General features: G+C 36.7%; 1 protein-coding gene across 1 annotated transcript in view; it reads left to right on the plus strand.

Annotated features, from left to right (window-relative positions):
- Positions 1-17,211, plus strand: part of CNTNAP2 (contactin associated protein 2) — a gene marked incomplete at both ends in the record, with an annotated part of 1,573,870 nt that overhangs the window by 567,492 nt on the left and 989,167 nt on the right. Inside the window, one exon of the mRNA XM_084230860.1 lies at positions 10,264-10,457. Coding sequence (XP_084086986.1) covers positions 10,264-10,457 — 194 coding nt within the window. The remainder of the gene's footprint in view (positions 1-10,263; positions 10,458-17,211) is intronic.

The following is a 17,211-nucleotide window of genomic DNA, read 5'->3' on the forward strand; positions in this document are numbered from 1 at the left end:
CCAGAAAATAATGAGGCTTCAATAAATGTGTCCCTGAGGCAGATGGCGTGGAGATATTATCTGCATCCCCAATTATTTTGTTAATAAACAATACACTATATTTAGTTACCAGTGAGAACCTTTTTCATTTTATAACTGTCCCTCTGACCTTTGTTTTTCTTAAGTGAAGGAAACAATAATAAATAAGCAAACCTTTTTTTAGGCAAAATGCTAGCTGGAGAGTTGGCTTGGATGATATAGGTGAAAAACAACTTTGAAATTCACTGTATTTTAGCCACTCAGCATAAAGCTGCTACAGAAGTAAGAGGAACTTCCTCCTGTGATGAGTTCAATCTGAATTCTTGACTTTCCTTTTGACTTGTGCATCCTCTCTGTCAAGTCTCAGGACAGCTCTGGAGCAGAACAAGGCCAAGAGTCCCCACCTTCATGGAACCATTTGGGATGTTCTTGTTCCTTCGCAGCTTCTGGAATTGCCCTATTCACTTGCTGCCCCCACCTGCCATGTTGAATCACTCATACACTTGTTCTGGGTTCTTTTGGAGTCTGTGACTTAAATGACTTCTGCAACCCTATCCTTCCTTCAGTCTTCCCCATAAATAGAGGCCAAGTGCACTTGCTAGCTTACTGATAATTATTGAACGTTTGAACTCTGCAGCTTTTTCAACTACAAACTCAGCTGCTTCTCCCACCAAGCAGCATTCTTTGTGAGTAGCATGGAGGAGAATGTTTTCACTCTAAAAAGAGTGAAAATCAGGAAGAGTGAATATCAGGAAGAATAACATCTTCAGGATGATGGAACTTTCTGAACAAGGCCAGAAAATGTACTCTAGAAAACTAGAAAAAAAAAAAAACTGGAAAACTAAAGCAGTAGGAAACTATTTCCAACATACTGCACATTCTAACAGGAATGCACGCCAAAGATGATGAATGCAGTGTAAAGCGGATTTGCACATGTAAAACTGCCTTCCTGCCCACATAACTTTTAATTTCTTAAAAACACCTGTGTCACAGCTTGCCCCAAATTAAAAAACCCTTTGACCTTGATGGCATTTAGAAGTGCACCAGTCAAAGAAATACTGGATTGCAGCATGGAAGCTTTTAGCCTTTTCTGTAAGGGAGGATCTAACAGCATCTTCCTCTACTTGCAGAGAATTCCAATTTCAGTGGCCTTGACTTGGTTATAATTATTTCTCTTGCTTTAGTTTTTCTACACAAGAGACTTCATTTTTATGCACATTAAAAGTATAATAGATGTCTCTTTCCCCAGTAAGAGTATTAAACAAGTTTTGTACATGTTCCAAATAAATAAGTTGTATCCTCAAGTATAAAAAAGGGTCTAGTAAATATTGCTTATGATTTAAAAAAAAATGACTCGCTTATAGAAGTGCTCTATAAATATTTGCTGAATGAATGGACCATAGTATTATAATTCATAGTAAAAATGGAAATAACCAAACTCTTTAATAATGAACTCTTTTATATATAGTCAAATGTTACTTAGCAATATTATAAATAATGTCCCCTGATATTAGTAAAATGAATCAAACAAAACTTGAATAATAACTGTTGGTTCCTAAGGCTTAAGAAATAAAAATCACTTGATAGTATTGCTAATGAATTCAACATAATAGCTTTTATTTCATTTCAACTTTTTTTTTTTGTTAATGAAATTAAGTGATATTTAGTCCAGGTTCCATCCTACATAAAATCCTCCTCTAAAGAAATTCTCATTATTCAACTTTAGCTTGAGTAGATTCAGTATTGGCAAGCTCATCACTTTTTTTTTAACTCATTCTCTCATTGGTGTTAAATTTTTAAGTTTTTTTTATGTGATATTCAAATCTGACTAGCTATAAGTTTATTCTTCTTTTCCTAATACTCCCACCTGAAATAACTGATGAAGAAGTCTAGTTTCTCTTGGTCCTAGTATTGCCAAAACACTTTTAAAGCTAAGATCTTACATCATTTGTGCTGTTTGATAAGTAACTTTTAAGTTATATTGTATGCAAATATCCAAGATTTTCTAATTATAGTCAAGGATCATTATTTTACATTAAACTTGTATACAAATGTTCACTTTTAGACTCAGTCTGGGCTACCTTCCTGTGGAGATTTGCTCTATTGTGGTGAAAGTAGAAGTTACTCTGTAGTTTCCATGCAGAACAGAGAGTCCATCAAACTTGGTTCGAGTTCATGTTAATTTCCACTGCTCTCCACCCTTTATGCAGTTTTATGTTATAATAAACTTGCATCTGACTTCCTTTCTTTTGTCTCATTTAGTCAAAATATTAAAGTCATAGTTGACATTTTTATAAAAGTCGATCTTCTTAAAGACCTTAAAATACAGTTGACTTGGGAAGTTGCCTGAAAATATTATATATATATATATTTTTAATATGTGAAACTCAGCTGCCTTGCAGTAAGTCTCTTTCTCACAACCCAGATACATTCATTTACGCCTGAGATGACTGTGTAAACAGAGACCTCAATACATTTGCTTTGAAGTTTGCCTAATTGGAAGAAAATTACTGATCTACACATTGTAATTTGACTGTCAGGGGCTAGTATAGGATAGAACCACCTTTCACTTTTGGCTACAATGTGGGCATCTAATTGATCCTGAATATGGCTATTATAAAATACCTGCTTTCTCTAATTTCCTTGTGCTTTTTTTGCCATAAACCTACTGCTGATGTACACGCACAACCTACTGCTGATGTACACGTTTTGTTTCAGGAATCTGTGTTTTGTTTATTTGATCTATTTGTCTACCCTTTCACTTGTAACCATTTAGTTTATAATCACTTTGTACATTGTCTTGGTATCAACAAAATAGGAATAGTTAGCAAGAAAGTGCAAGTTATACCTACAATGAGGTAGAATTTTTAAACCAAAGTTAAAAGAAAAAAATGGTGAATTCTACCAAATGTTGGCAAGGATGTGCAACAGAAACTCTTTTGACATTATTGGTGTCCATGGAGTAAAAATCTGTTTTTAATTTGGGAAATTGTTAGGATAATTGACTAAATTTAAAACTACAAACATTTTAGGGGTCCCAGTTCCACTCCTGGGTGTATAGCCAACAGAAATGTACAAAGAGGTGCTCCAAATACTAAGAATGCTGATGTCAATATTATTCATATTCGTGCCAACTAGAAATGCCCACATGTTCAACACCAGAGTGGATAAAGAGTAGTATACTGACTGTTCTGTGTAATATTATGCAGCAATGAGAACAAACAACCTAGTGTCATATACAACCTCATCCATGAGTCTGTGGGGCAATTTATTGGGGAGCAGAAGGGTGATCATATTCAGCAAAGGACACAGGGGGAGCTCATGGGTTTCTGTGTGTGCTTTCTCTGCAGATCAGGTTGGTGATAACATGGTTAGGTACATTTTGTTATCAACCCTCATATTTTATACTTGTGTTGTTCATTTTTTCTGTTTATTTCTCGACTCAATAAAATGGATCCCAAATGTTTTGAATGTAATACCGCAGATACAGTATTATTGTTCGATGCTATCATTTCCGCACTGTATTATCCATAAAGTAAATTAGGTTGTATAATTATTTCTAAGCATTAGAATGTATGCCAGCCAGTCAGGAACATTATACATCATAATTCAGTTAGTTATCCTATTAGGTCTCTTTTCCAGCTTCATATAATTGGCAAATTTCATAAGCATGTTTCCATGCCTTAGATAATAAAAATATTAAAAGTGACAGAATACAGGACGAAAGCCCATGGCATATCATTACAGAGTTCTTTTCAAGTTGATGTAGCCATTAATCAACATATTTGGGACATCATTATTAACCATTTTTGAATTTACCTAAAACTATTATCTCCCAAATCAATGTTATACTTATTGAAGATACTGCCAAAAGCTTTGCTAAAATTACCATAGAGATGCAGATAAGAATTCACTGTATCCTATTAAACAAGAATGCGGTCCTAAAAGGAAATCCTTACAACCCACTACACCACCTCCAATATCACCGACTTGCCCTGATTTCTCTTTTATTCTAAATGTTCATAACCCACATGCCAGATTCTGAAGAACATTGACTATTTTTTCCTAGATTCACAAAGACTCTTATTTTTTAAATTTTATTTATTAATTTGGGGGCTAGCTTTCTTTTCTGGTAGAACCTTTGAAAAATATTCAAGGAAGCTAAAATTCCATTTATGAATAATGCCAGTCCTTTGGGATATAATCGGAATGTTTCAAAATTAGGGTTTTAGTAGGTAGTGACTTGTCTTGGGAGATATTCAAGTTTTGCTGCTGCAGCCAGAGTGATTTTGTTTTGTCTTTCAAAACGTTGATATTATTGTGTTATGTATTTTGTTTTATTGAGGTAACATTGATTTACAAGTCTGTCCATTGTTCAAAGCTATAGGATCCGCACCTTTTCAGGTACATGCTGCCAGGAGCGCACCTTTTCAGGTACATGCTGCCACACCACACCCACCACCAGGTGCCCCTGGTCCTCCCCTACCGCCTACTGGGCCCTCTCCCCACTTTGCTCTCTGGGCATTTAGTCAGGTTCCCCTGGGTCTTTTCCTGTCTCAGGCTAGAAACTTCTCAAGATAAGGAGCCGGGGAAGTAGGACTCACTTCATTTTGTTCTATATATCAGGAGTCTCAGCCCTCTGTTGCCTGATATCCTGTATCTTGCAAAGCTTCATTCCATATATTTTCCATTTTTTAAATTTTTTTTCTGGTGGGAAAATAAACTTAATTATTACTCCATCTTTTTTTTGTCTTTTTAAAAATGTATTTATGCATACAAGAGCTAGGGTGTAAGCCATTGCTCTGGGGGGTGAGAGGATTCACCAGAGAGTGGGGAGCAGGACAGGAGGATCTACTGATATACACTGCTGATGGGATCAGTGGGGAGACAGGAGAGGTCTGCTGGACCATGTGGGTCAGCTCCCTGGCTGGGGATTGAACTCGTGCTGCAGTGGCTGGTGATAGCTTGATAGTGCTGTCCTTAACTAACCCTGCGCCACCAGGGAGGCCCTTATTACTCCATCTTGATCAAAAGCAGAACTTCTCGAAGTCTGACATAGCTTGCATTTTCTATATTGACTTCTGCAAGAATTCCTGAATATTCCCTTTCAATGACTGCTTCTTTCTGAGATAATATCTCATTTGTAGATATTCCTCTAATGAGTTTTGTTCCTAAAGATGACTACATTTTTGGCTTCTGAGATAACCTTTATGGTGGTTTTCAGAAACTGTAAATATGTTCTCTCCCTCTGCCATATCAGATAATCACCACTATTTTTAATGAATAGTTTCACTTCCTGATGTATTTGAGACCTTAAAACATTCACTCCCACTGGTCCTCAATTGTCACGTATCTGGAGTGGTTGATAATTGAACTTCTGACTAGGTCAGCAGCTTTCCTGGCTTTAGTTTTCTTGCCCGTGATGTCAAATTCTGATTTGTATGTTCTTTATGTCAGTCACCCGTGTCCCTTCCTTTGCCCTGCCTCCACTGTCCCCTCTCTTCTGTCCTAGAGCTTTGTGACTTTCTCTGCAGAACTTCCCAATCCCAGTCCTAAACCACATCTTCTACTGACAACCCAGAGTCTTTGCCCCGCAGGTCCAGACGCCAACCCAGGGGTGACATCCCTCAATGCTCAAAGCCTGTTTTCTTCTTGGGACATGCCGCCTTGTATAAACCATGTCTCCAGCCAGTAGAAGCTGTTTGCCATCTCTCCTCACAAGCAACTCTTTCCTGGGCTGCTGTTGGTGTTTTGCCCTGATCTAAGGTGTCTTTCTCGGACACACTCACAGAACTTACGTGCACCCACATTCCACGGGAGCCCCTCCCTCGGCCCTCTGCCTCTGTGGTTTCCCACAGCAGCCCTCCAGCAGGCTCCAGCTTGATCCTTCTCCTTGCTTAGTATTTTAGCTGTATTTCTTGTGCGTGGAGATGCTTATCGTGTTTTGATCCTGGTTATGTCTTTTCAATTTTCTTGTTATCTATCTTATCTAAAAATAATGTGCATTTAGAGAAGAAGAAAGCCTCCAAGTCTGAACTCATAATGCTATCTTGCCCGAAAGTCTCCTTTTCAATTTATTCTTTTCATCTGATCCATATTTCTCAACTAGTTATTAAAGGTAGTTCAATACTTAATTAAATTTTCTCCCACCTTCTTCTTTTAAATTACAATCTAGACTTATAGTCTCTAGTGGGGGTGTATCCACCCACCCGGGCATCCCTTTTATACAGAAAGGTTAATCACCAGGAAAGAGATGCCATGCCCTCTCCAGAACCTTCCATGGGGTCCTCCCTTCTTTCAGAGGCACTAATTTACAAATTACAAAGCAGAAGTTGCTGCCATGATTGTAAGTTCCCACTCCATTTAGATCATTAGTTTCATCTCTTTCTCAAGTTTGCCATTAAAATTTATCACTTAAGTGACCTCAGTAGAGTGGCAATCTAGAATGGAAACATTCCGTATGTTTATGGTATGAGTGTGTGTGTGCACGCACAAGCGCACACACAGGGGGGTGTGGGCAAGAGAGTGGGGAAAATAAAGAGATAGAGAAAGGGAGCAGAATGGATAGAAGTGGAATTGGTGGGGATGGAGGAACAGGAGAGAGGAAGAGGCAGAGAGAGGGATTGTGGAGAGCGAGGGAACAATCCTTACCGTGTAAGGAATAGCAGAGTTCTAAGACGAGTCATCTTTCAAGTTACTCTTCCCAGTATGCAATGCGCCATGTATCTACTGGATAGTTTGGGTCCTGTGTTTTCCAGATAAGAGTTCTTCTTAAGTCTTCTTGGAAACTGAGGTTATGATACTCCATTCCCCAACAACTCTGTCTCCTCCTCAGCTGCCCACTGACTCCCTGTGATGAGTCACCTCCATTTCCACTGTGGACGTGTTTGTCATCTTACACTTTCCACAGTATGTTGGGGAGCACTTCTGTTCTCTTCTCTACCATTTTGTGATGAAAGAGGTATCATTCTTAATCCTTGGATCGATAGAGGTTACACATTTCACAGGCCAAATGAACAAAGTAATCAACTTCCCCAAATTACATTGCTTGATAGATCAAAGAGAAAAGGAAACATCTCATCGATCCCTCCACCACGTTCCTCATGAAAGCCTGACATTTGCCCTCCCCTTGAGGTTAATTACTATTCTCTCCAAATACACTCCGTAAGGAATAAAGTTTAACTTGCATTTTCGCTGCTTTGAGATTTTCGCTCTCCTAAAACTTAACAATAACTTCTTTTTTTTAACATAATGAGATAAATGAGATTAAGGAGCTACATGTTAATTGCCTGTTTATTAAAAAATTATAATGCAGTAAAAATGGGTAACTTAAGAGATTTTATTCGGGAATATTCTTTTGTAGGACTCGTTAGAAGAAATGGTCTAAATTCCATCCATCAGTTATACATCTTTTCACTATTTCACTCATGGTAATGATTTCTTGCTTACTTCAGTGACCATATCTCCCTGTTCCTTTTAATAACACACAGATAGAATGCTACATGCAATTGGATATAGAACTTCTCCCAAGATGGAACAAATTTGGATCTGTGTATCTAATACAACGAATATAATACTGATAACCCTATGATGGGTGTTTTGTTCACCTATGGCTCCTCCAAAATTTTACAGAATTCTAGGTAAAAGAAGGAGGGGGATCTATGACTACAGGGGATATGAAATACTAGAACAGGAGAGAAATAACTATAATAACAAACAAAATATGAAGTAAGAACAGCTCACCCTATTGGCAGTAAGCAGATCATGGGTAAAGAAGCGTCAAAGATGTATTGCAGGCTGGCTTCTCACAATACAAGAATTCCTGGGAAGATTTTTAGAGAGTGCTCCTTCCTGTATAAGGGAAGGAAATGAAACAAAATCAGGAGAAGCAGAGGGGAAAAGACAGTGCAGTCGTAATGGAAACTTCAAGTAATTCTGCAGGGACCATCAAGATCCTGCGACCCTTTAGCATTTTTCCCAAGTTAGAGCAAAGGTGTTGTCCCTTGCTGGCCAATGGTTTACCAGTGATTTCATCTATACAACTCCCAGAAGGAGCATGACCTTGGGTAAAATGCCTCATTTTACCCTGGAAATTCCAGAAGTGGAATTACAGCCAACGACTGTCTCTGGGAATCTCTAAAGAGATGGGGGAGGCAAATCCTCCAGACACAAAGAAAGATCTGGCTGGCACAGCCCAGCTTCCCTGTAGGAGGTGGTACTTGATGTGAGCTCGGTGATCCTTGAAGGCGAAGTCACATTTTCTCAATGGAGGGGCTGTGCCTGGGGATACAGGGAGGCATTGTATGCCCTGCGTGTGTGGAAGCATGGAAAGCTTCTTTCTGCAGGCAGTGGGGGACAAATTGTTTCTTTGGTATTTACATGTTCTCTTTCTAAGGTGGCACTGATTTATACCATTGTTTTAAAGAGCTGGTCAGCTAATTTCATCATCTCTATCCTTTCATCATCTCTATCAGTCTCTTCTGCTGACTGCCTTTTCTCTGGTAGTGAGTTATATTTTCCTGCCTCCCAAATGTCTAATTTTTTTTTTAATTTATACTGAGACATTTTGAATGTTGTGCCACTGGGTTTCTAAACTTCCATAACCTCTTTTAGTGGTATATTGGAGATTTCGATATTTTATTTGTGAGCCAGATTGATCTTTTTTCTGGCTTATTCCCAACCTTTTCTCAGATGTTTCCAGAATAGCCTGTATTTGAGGACTGTTTTTCTATAGCCTTTCTGAGATTGCTGTTGTTCAAGTTCACGCAGTCTTTTGTCATCTGGAGTCAAACTACGCCCTACCCTGTGCAATCTCTGGTTATTCATTTCAGAACTACCTTCACTTGGCCTTATGGAGTCTTAGTCTGCAAGTCCTGAGTCTACACTCCAGAGACTCCCTGATGATCTTACAGTTTCCCAGAGCTCTTTCTCTGCACAGTCACCTCTTATCCGGTGGTCTCTGCTTCGAAGTCCAGCTTGTCAGTAGCTTCCATTCCGATCTATCTCAGTGACTCTGTTCTGCCTGGGATAGTCCCTCATGTGTCAGGATCTAGAAACTGCCACAGGCAGAAAGCCAGAAAGCTGAGTGGGCCCCTTCATTTCTTTATTTTTAGGGACCAGGCTCCTGCACTGTCTGTTGTCCAGTTCCTCAAAAGGGTAATTTTATATATCACATCACATGTTTCTTATGTTGGGAAAGCTGTTCTACCATAGCTGAAAGCAGGAAAAAAAAACATATAAATATCATTAAATAAATGATATATCTGTGATGGTTTACAAAATGATTTTTATTACTATAGTTCTATAGAATAAACTGTTTTATTGTAAGTCTTTAAATTCCTTATTTGAAAAATGTTACATGTATTTTGATATGCTGTACATTGGAATGATTTATTAAGTATTTTCTATCATGTATTCCCATTAGTAACTGAATTCACTCAAAGAATTATATTACCTCTTAGCACTAAGCATGTCAGATTTTCTGTGATGTGTTTATGTACAATGAGAGTTATTTTACATAATATTATAAATTAAGGGTCTGTTTGTTCTATATTAGTGCTATTTTTCTAACAAATGTGTTTGCATTTGTACTATTTGTCTTTCATTTATATTGTATTTTGTGGAAAGAAGTTTCACTTCATTTAGTAGCGCAAATAATTTTCCAAGAAATTTCATTATGAAGAGGCTTTGATTGTCTACCTCTTAAGTGTTAGTAAATATATTGTCTTCTTACAAAGGCTAATGTAAAACTAGACCTCAACTTCAGGTCAAGCAGTATTATCTGAACTCTGAACTTTTAAAAACAAAATACATTGTAGAATTGTATATAATTACCTTTTTGCTTCATTTATAATCTCCTAAAAGATAAAACCTCACATAAGGAATGAATAGATTATTGCATATCTTTTCCTAGTGATTTTTAGTTGAAGAATTCATGGTAAATTGATCAACCCTCAGCCAATTAGACTTTGACATGTACTAATAAGATCTAATTGAGGAATTATGAAGACATTTGCTCAGGAGAAAATGATCACATAATTACACCATAAAAAGGTTAGAGTATCAATGTTACCCAGCTGGAAGAATATTAGTTGAAGTCCCGACGGCATCTGTAAAGGACACTTTATAATATATTTGTGAAATACAGCAGTGACGAGGCCAATTAAAAGATGTACAATAATCCACTGTCAATCATGATGTTCAACTTTCAATATTCATTTCCTGTCTTGCCTCTACCTTCTTCAGGTGCTGGGGGATGGTCTCCATCAGACAGTGACCATTATCAATGGCTTCAGGTTGACTTTGGCAATCGGAAGCAGATCAGTGCCATTGCTACCCAAGGCAGATACAGCAGCTCGGACTGGGTGACCCAATACCGCATGCTCTACAGCGACACTGGGAGGAACTGGAAACCCTATCATCAAGATGGGAATATCTGGGTAAGTCACTGTCAGGAAGTTGCAGACATGGATTTGCAGGTATCTGAAAAATGACAGAGGACTCACATTTTAAATATGACTGGATCTCAGTCTGTGGGGACTGGCCAGCTCAATATCTATTAAGACCATCCAGAAGCTATGTGTGTACATGTATATATATGAATGTATGGATGTACGTATGGACGTATTCTTGTTGACTGAAGAAGCAGTTTCTATAGTACAATGTCTCTCCAAGTCTGAGGACAATGGGCCTCAATCTAGGCTATCCATTTGGATCATCTGAATAAATTTTGAGTATATGGACAGCAGGCACACAAACCAATTCAATCAGAACCATGTAAAAGGAAATCAGATTAATGATAGTGATAACTTTTTTAAAGACAGAGCTTTTCAATTTGAGTAGAATATTGAAATTATGAGGAAGTAATTTAGAGCAATAGGAGCAGTAATGGATGGTAGCAAAAGAGTTTCTCATAACAGTAGTATAAGCCCATATTAATGATCTGGAGTCACTCTGTTGTTTTATTGTGAGGTAAAATATAGTATTTAACCTTAAAATATTTCAATTTAATTGCAAAGTTGTGTGTATTCCATCAAGTATTCAGCACACGGGAGTAAATTATTTTAAAATAGTAAATTTTGTGGAATCTGTTTTGGCTTAATTACTTTTTAAAAGCAGACAAAGTCAAGCAAAGCAATCGGTATTAGACAAGACAAAGAGAATGAGGAGAATAAACACTGTAGAGGAAGTTACTAGGCTTTTCATAGTTATTAGACTGAGAGCTGGAGATTTTCAATCTCATTAAGGTTCAATTTTGGAGAATTTATATTTTAAGAGTTCTCAAGTATTTTGTGTGTGTGTGTGTGTGTGTGTGTGAGTAGCCAGAGTGTAGATTCCTAGCTTAGATACAGAATCATTTCTATATTAGTGTCTAATGATAGTGCCTGACATAGGAAAATAAAGTTATGCTGTTCTAATAATAAAGAATGTGTCTGTCAAGATTGCTCTTTACAATTAACTTCTATCAATTCATGAATGGCAAGAACATTTCTGTATTGAGATGTATAAATTATTGGGAGCAGGTATTAGGAAAGACTATGGAAAGTCTTCATCTCACAATTAAAATAATTCCGTGTCTCTATGTAATTTATAGAAAAGTGGTTTTCAAACCTAGATATATAATGGAATAACCTAGAAATATTTAAAACATATGGATGTCTGGTTCCCAAATCCAGAAATTTCAATTTAGATGATCTAAACCGTCCCCCACCAGCTCATTCTGTCATGCAACCAACATTGAGAACTGTATCCTAGATAGTTCTCGGCCTCTGGTAGGATGGGGATAGAGGAGCTTCATCCTGAGGAGCTATGGTAGTATAGAAAACTAGAAAGGATGTTCCCGAAAGTATAAAAGAGATCAACCAAGACCAAATAACAGATCAACCGACTGAGTGTACACAATGAAGGCTCCCATCACAAACTCACTATTTTCTAATCCCATGTTGGATTCTAATATAAAATCAGATTAGCCTGATGATAAAATTAATTGAAGGACTGAAAACCAGACTGCAAACTACATTCCATACTTCTGTTTTTGTAAAATTTTCCTCTCATAATTGAAAGAATGTCAAATCCTTTCCTATCTGAATGCACTGGTAGTAATAAAAGTGACAACTAAAATACTGATAACTTATTTATCACATACTTAACAGTTAGGGATAGTTCCATTCTGACTAAATGTGGAGACATAAGTTCAGAGGGCTAAGGAGGGTATAATTTTTCAGGGTGTCTTAGGTTCTCGATTTACATAGAACGCCAGTGGTTGAGTGGAGTCAGGGAGATAAGACCTTGCCATGAATATGGAAAATTGTGAGGTAGGCTGTTTTTATATAGAGAACTCCCCCTTTTTTTTTTCCTGATGGTGATGAAGAATGCATTTCTGATCTGTTCTGCCTTTCTGGTTTTCATTTTGTTTCTTTTGAATCATGTGTTTCTCATGAAAAATAAGCATGTGATGAGTGGCTATTTCTACAAGACTATAGTGAGCTAATTTTGAAATTCTAAAAACTATCAAAATTAGTTTGAGATACAAACTAAATATTGCCAACTATATTTGAAGATTTATTTATTTATGCATACAAGAACTGGGGTACAGGACAGAGGTACAGGGGGGTGAGGAGACAGAGTGGGGAACAGAACAGGTGGATTGACTGAAAGACACTGCTGAGGGGAGCAGCGGGTGAGGCAGGAGAGGTCTGCTGCACCATGTGGGTAGCTCCCTGGCCCGGGATCAAACTCGTGCTGCAGAGGCTGTGGATTGCTTCATAGGTTGCATCTTAACCCCTTGTGCCAACGGGGAGGCACTGTGCCAACTATATTTGTGTCAATGAGCCTGAAACATGATTATATTACTTTAATAAACCTATCACAAATATGTTTGAATTTTTGCTAATATGGAAAAATAGTCCATTGCCTTGATATAATCTCAGAGAGAAAATTCACTGTTTTCTAAAAATTCTTGAGTACTTTAGAGCGTATGTCTTAACATGCATTAAGTGATTAAAATTTGACATTTATAAATCACAACAAAGATACATTTGAATTTAAGTTTGTGAATAATTTTAACTATAGACTAGATTTTCTTTTAATCTACTCCTAGACAATATATATATATTGCACTTAAGTGAAAGAGATTTCTGATGTAGAAAAGATTGAACAACACCTCACACAATGTAAAGTTTTAAGTAGGTCAAATAATTTTAAAGTTGATGCAGTTAGTTTTGGGGTTACTTTTACTATCCATCCCTAAAATTATTGATTGTTTGAGAAAAATGTAAAATCATGTAAATTTAGCTTCTTGAATATTTTTCTTAACAAATGTCAATGGCTATTCTTTCTAAAAGGGAAATGAATCATATGGCTAATTTTATTATAATGTCCTTATCAAATGCCTGTTTAAGATTCTGAATTATTTTATGACCATTGGATAGTAGGTCAAAATAAGTTCAGAGCAAGTCATAATGAGACATTATGACAGTTTCATGAGATTTTAAAGATGTGAATATCACAGTAAGGAATGAGAATGCTTTGAAAAGATTCCTGAAAAATGGTTTATCTGAATATTTAAAACTCAAAGATGTGAGTGGTTAAATGGTTTAACTATTCAAACCTTCTCATTCCTTTTGAATAATACTACGCATAATAGAACACTTTCTACTTTATCCACATTATCACTTCCTTCTATTTAGAATTTCCTGTCCAATGCCGAAGGAAAATATGTGCAGTTTGGTAAAATTACCCACCAAATATCATTGTGTTTGCATATTCCCCAAACTCTAATTTGCATATTCCATTGGCGTGTTCTCTGGTTTCCTAATATAAAGTTTCTGAGATAACATAAAGAAGTATTCTATGCAAGCATTTCTTATCAAAAGTCCATTAAATGTGACATTGGATAAGAATGCTAACAGCTTTGCTAAGATGCTACTAGTTTTATTTGGGAAATTCAATCACTGGTTTTTGAATGCAGATATTTGTAACCAAACAGAAAATTGGACTATTATTAGCAAATCCCTACTTTATGTCCCACTATTGCTTTGCTAGATGGTAACTTACTACAAATTTACCTGTAATGTGAACAGTTTTTATTTGAATTTCATATTACGTTGTAAGAAAATGTTTACATTTTCTAAATTATTATTTAAAACAATTTTGATCCCTCTTGCTAATAATAGCAGGTGTCAGACAGTCATCAGTCATGATCATTGGTTGTATTAGATGGATCATTCTATTGTTTATTGGATTTAAATTCCATTGTTTGATACTTGTCAAGAATATAGTGATATATAAGTTCCTATTCTCTAAGCAATTGATGATTAATTTGCTATATGTGTTAAAAACCTATATCTGTTGCTTATTTGCTTTTCCCACATATTATGTATGTGGGAAATGCACACACACACATATACACACACAACTTCCTAGTTTGTAACAAATTTGAAGGATCTAAAATCCCTGGAAAGCAAATATAATAACAGATTAATTTACGTTATACCTTGATTTTTCTGAATAGCTAGTCAATAATTGGTACATATGGTGTCTACTTTCTTTTTAACCAAAAATCCATGGACCAATATTTGCTTAATAAAATGGCTAAACATCTTTCTTGATTAGCCTATAAATAGACTCAAGAATCTGGGTCATTCATTTGGTTTATAAACGTGGAGAAGTCACTTTGTCTCTGCCTCAAAGTCCTAATCTGAGAATTGGGAATAATGCTCATTGGGAGATTCGAGTAAATGAACAAGAAAAGTTGCAAGTTATTAAGATTTAGAAGGATGTGTGTTCTCAATGGCCAGTCCTAGAAATGTTCTCCAAAAATAGTGCAGCATTTCTTTCCCATGCAGTCTACTGCAGTGATTTTCAGATTGCTTAGCTAGCTCCTTCTGTGCCGGATGTAGTCCTGCTGTGTTGACTCTTACTCATGATGCAAAGTCTTTGGTGAATGGAGATTCTTTAGTGGACACTTGGTACCAACCCCAATCGCCCTTACCCCTACTTTCTTTATCAGAATAGGCCAGTGCAACTGTGTCATTCTTGTGAGAGTCCTCAAAAAGAAATGCATTCATTTCCAAAAATAAAATATCTGACAATATGCTTGATGAAAGTCAGAGGTGGCTTGCTGACAAGTCTACAGTACATTTCCCCATTAAGGTATGGCATGGCCATTGGTAGAGAGTGCAGTCCAGGCTGTGCCCATGCGGCCAGGCTGGTAGACCTAGCTCTGGGCCAAGTGCCAGTGCAGAGCTTGTAACAAATTATTTGTTACCATAATGATGGCCCTGTGTCCAATGAGCCATGTAAGCGAATATTGTTTAAAATGAATGGATTATTCTGGTCTGTCTTTCAGCCATTTATTGGAGCTGTTGCACTAATTTTCCAATTCACTTAAAAATCTGTTCCAGTTATAAATGTAAAATATGATATAATTGTTTCACAGTTCAGTGATACACTTACATTCTTCAAAAAATATAGAGAATTTTTTCTTGCATGTGAAACTGAGGATGATCACCATCCCTGCTACTTGCTCATATATCTTTCACCAGTAGATGAGAATTTCCCTCGCTTGTTGTTGCGTATACATGCGTGATTAAGCAATCATTTCCAGAAAGACCCAGACAGGTCTACTCAAAATCGCTTAATTGATTACTTATGAGATATAAAATGCCACAGAGTCATCTGCTTGAAACACTTTCTAAGAAGACCATTGATATAAACAGGGCAAACATCATAGAACTTTTGAAGAAGAAAACAATTTCCAAGGTGAATTTAAAGTAAGCTTCTTATTTATATGAAATAGATTTTTCTGTTTACACCCCTCCTAGTCTGGGTGATATTTTTAAACTCTCATGAATTTTAATAAGTTGAGTGGATATTCCAGATCCTTTTGCATATACTGTAATGCCTCTACGAGTGAATATTGATCGCCTTCCTAAATAAACATTTATATTGTGAGATTCTCATTTTCAGAGGTCATGAGTTCTGTCTTGAGTTCAATTTGTGAGTCAGTCAACGTTGCACATACATGAAAATATATAGAATCTTTCTATCCAACATGGTTAGATGTTCGTTTTTCCCCAACAATTTGGAAAATAATGAGATGCTATTAATACCAGGGTATAGACTGTTGGTCCACATCTTTAGGTGAAGAAAAATGTTGTAATCTTATGTGAGTAGATTTCTTAGAGGCAACAAAATAACTGTATATCATTCATCACAGTCTAGCATATTTTTCATGTATGAGCTAAAATAGGATATGGCATCATTGTTCCAATTTTCAAAGTATGTTTGGTGTCTTAGATAGCTCTCTGAAAGAGGAAATGTTTTCATTAAGCATAATGATACTTTAAGGTATTTTATTTTGCACTGAACTCAAATAATGGGGAAGCTAGTATTTTCCTTATCAGACCAACCTTGGATTTAGCTGACACGAGGTGCAGTGATTCCAAGAGAATGCAAATTTATATAAGGTGTTGTTAGATAGACCTACAAATGGTTTGAAAAAGGTATAAGTTCCCTCCTTTAAGGTGCCTCCCCTGTGCTGAAATGGTAACAGGATTTAGAGGAATATTAGCTTACCTCCAGGGGGTCTAGAGCATAAGAAACAAAATTGCTTGGATGATGGCAGGCTCCTGCCAGGCAGTGAAAGGAGCTGACCCTGGGTCAGTCCTAGTTTCCATCACATAGATCTGTGTAGCAATAAGCAGATTCCTTAGCTTTGTCTCTCTCTAAATCTCATCTGCAAAATGCAATTAATGATAGTACTTGCTTCACCTATGTCAATAGCTTGTCTTAATAGAAGTTGTGGGCATTGCTCTTATAATCCAAAGGAAGAGTTTAAAACAATGCATGGCACATAGTAACCACTCAGTTATCCCTAGATTTTATAAAGTTGTGATTTCCAGATGCACTGCCATAGTATATGGTATTGAAATAGTCTTTGAAAATTCAAAATAGCCTGTTCTTTTCACTTTCCAGTAGCTTTTCTCTATTAACGTCCTGGCATGAGTACTGCTTAACATCTGTGCTTCCCAGCCTGCAATGACTAATAACTCATTTTTAAGCATAATGGAGAATGCTAATTTAAATGATGTCCTTTGAATAATGATGCTATTCATTGTCACATGGAGTCCTATGCATCACAGTACAAACTGCGTCTGGACAGTTTTTTCCACTGTGTTTTTTATTAAACAT

The sequence above is a fragment of the Talpa europaea genome (genome assembly GCF_964194135.1).
Source record: "Talpa europaea genome assembly, chromosome: 3".
In the NCBI taxonomy this organism is placed as follows: domain Eukaryota; kingdom Metazoa; phylum Chordata; class Mammalia; order Eulipotyphla; family Talpidae; genus Talpa; species Talpa europaea.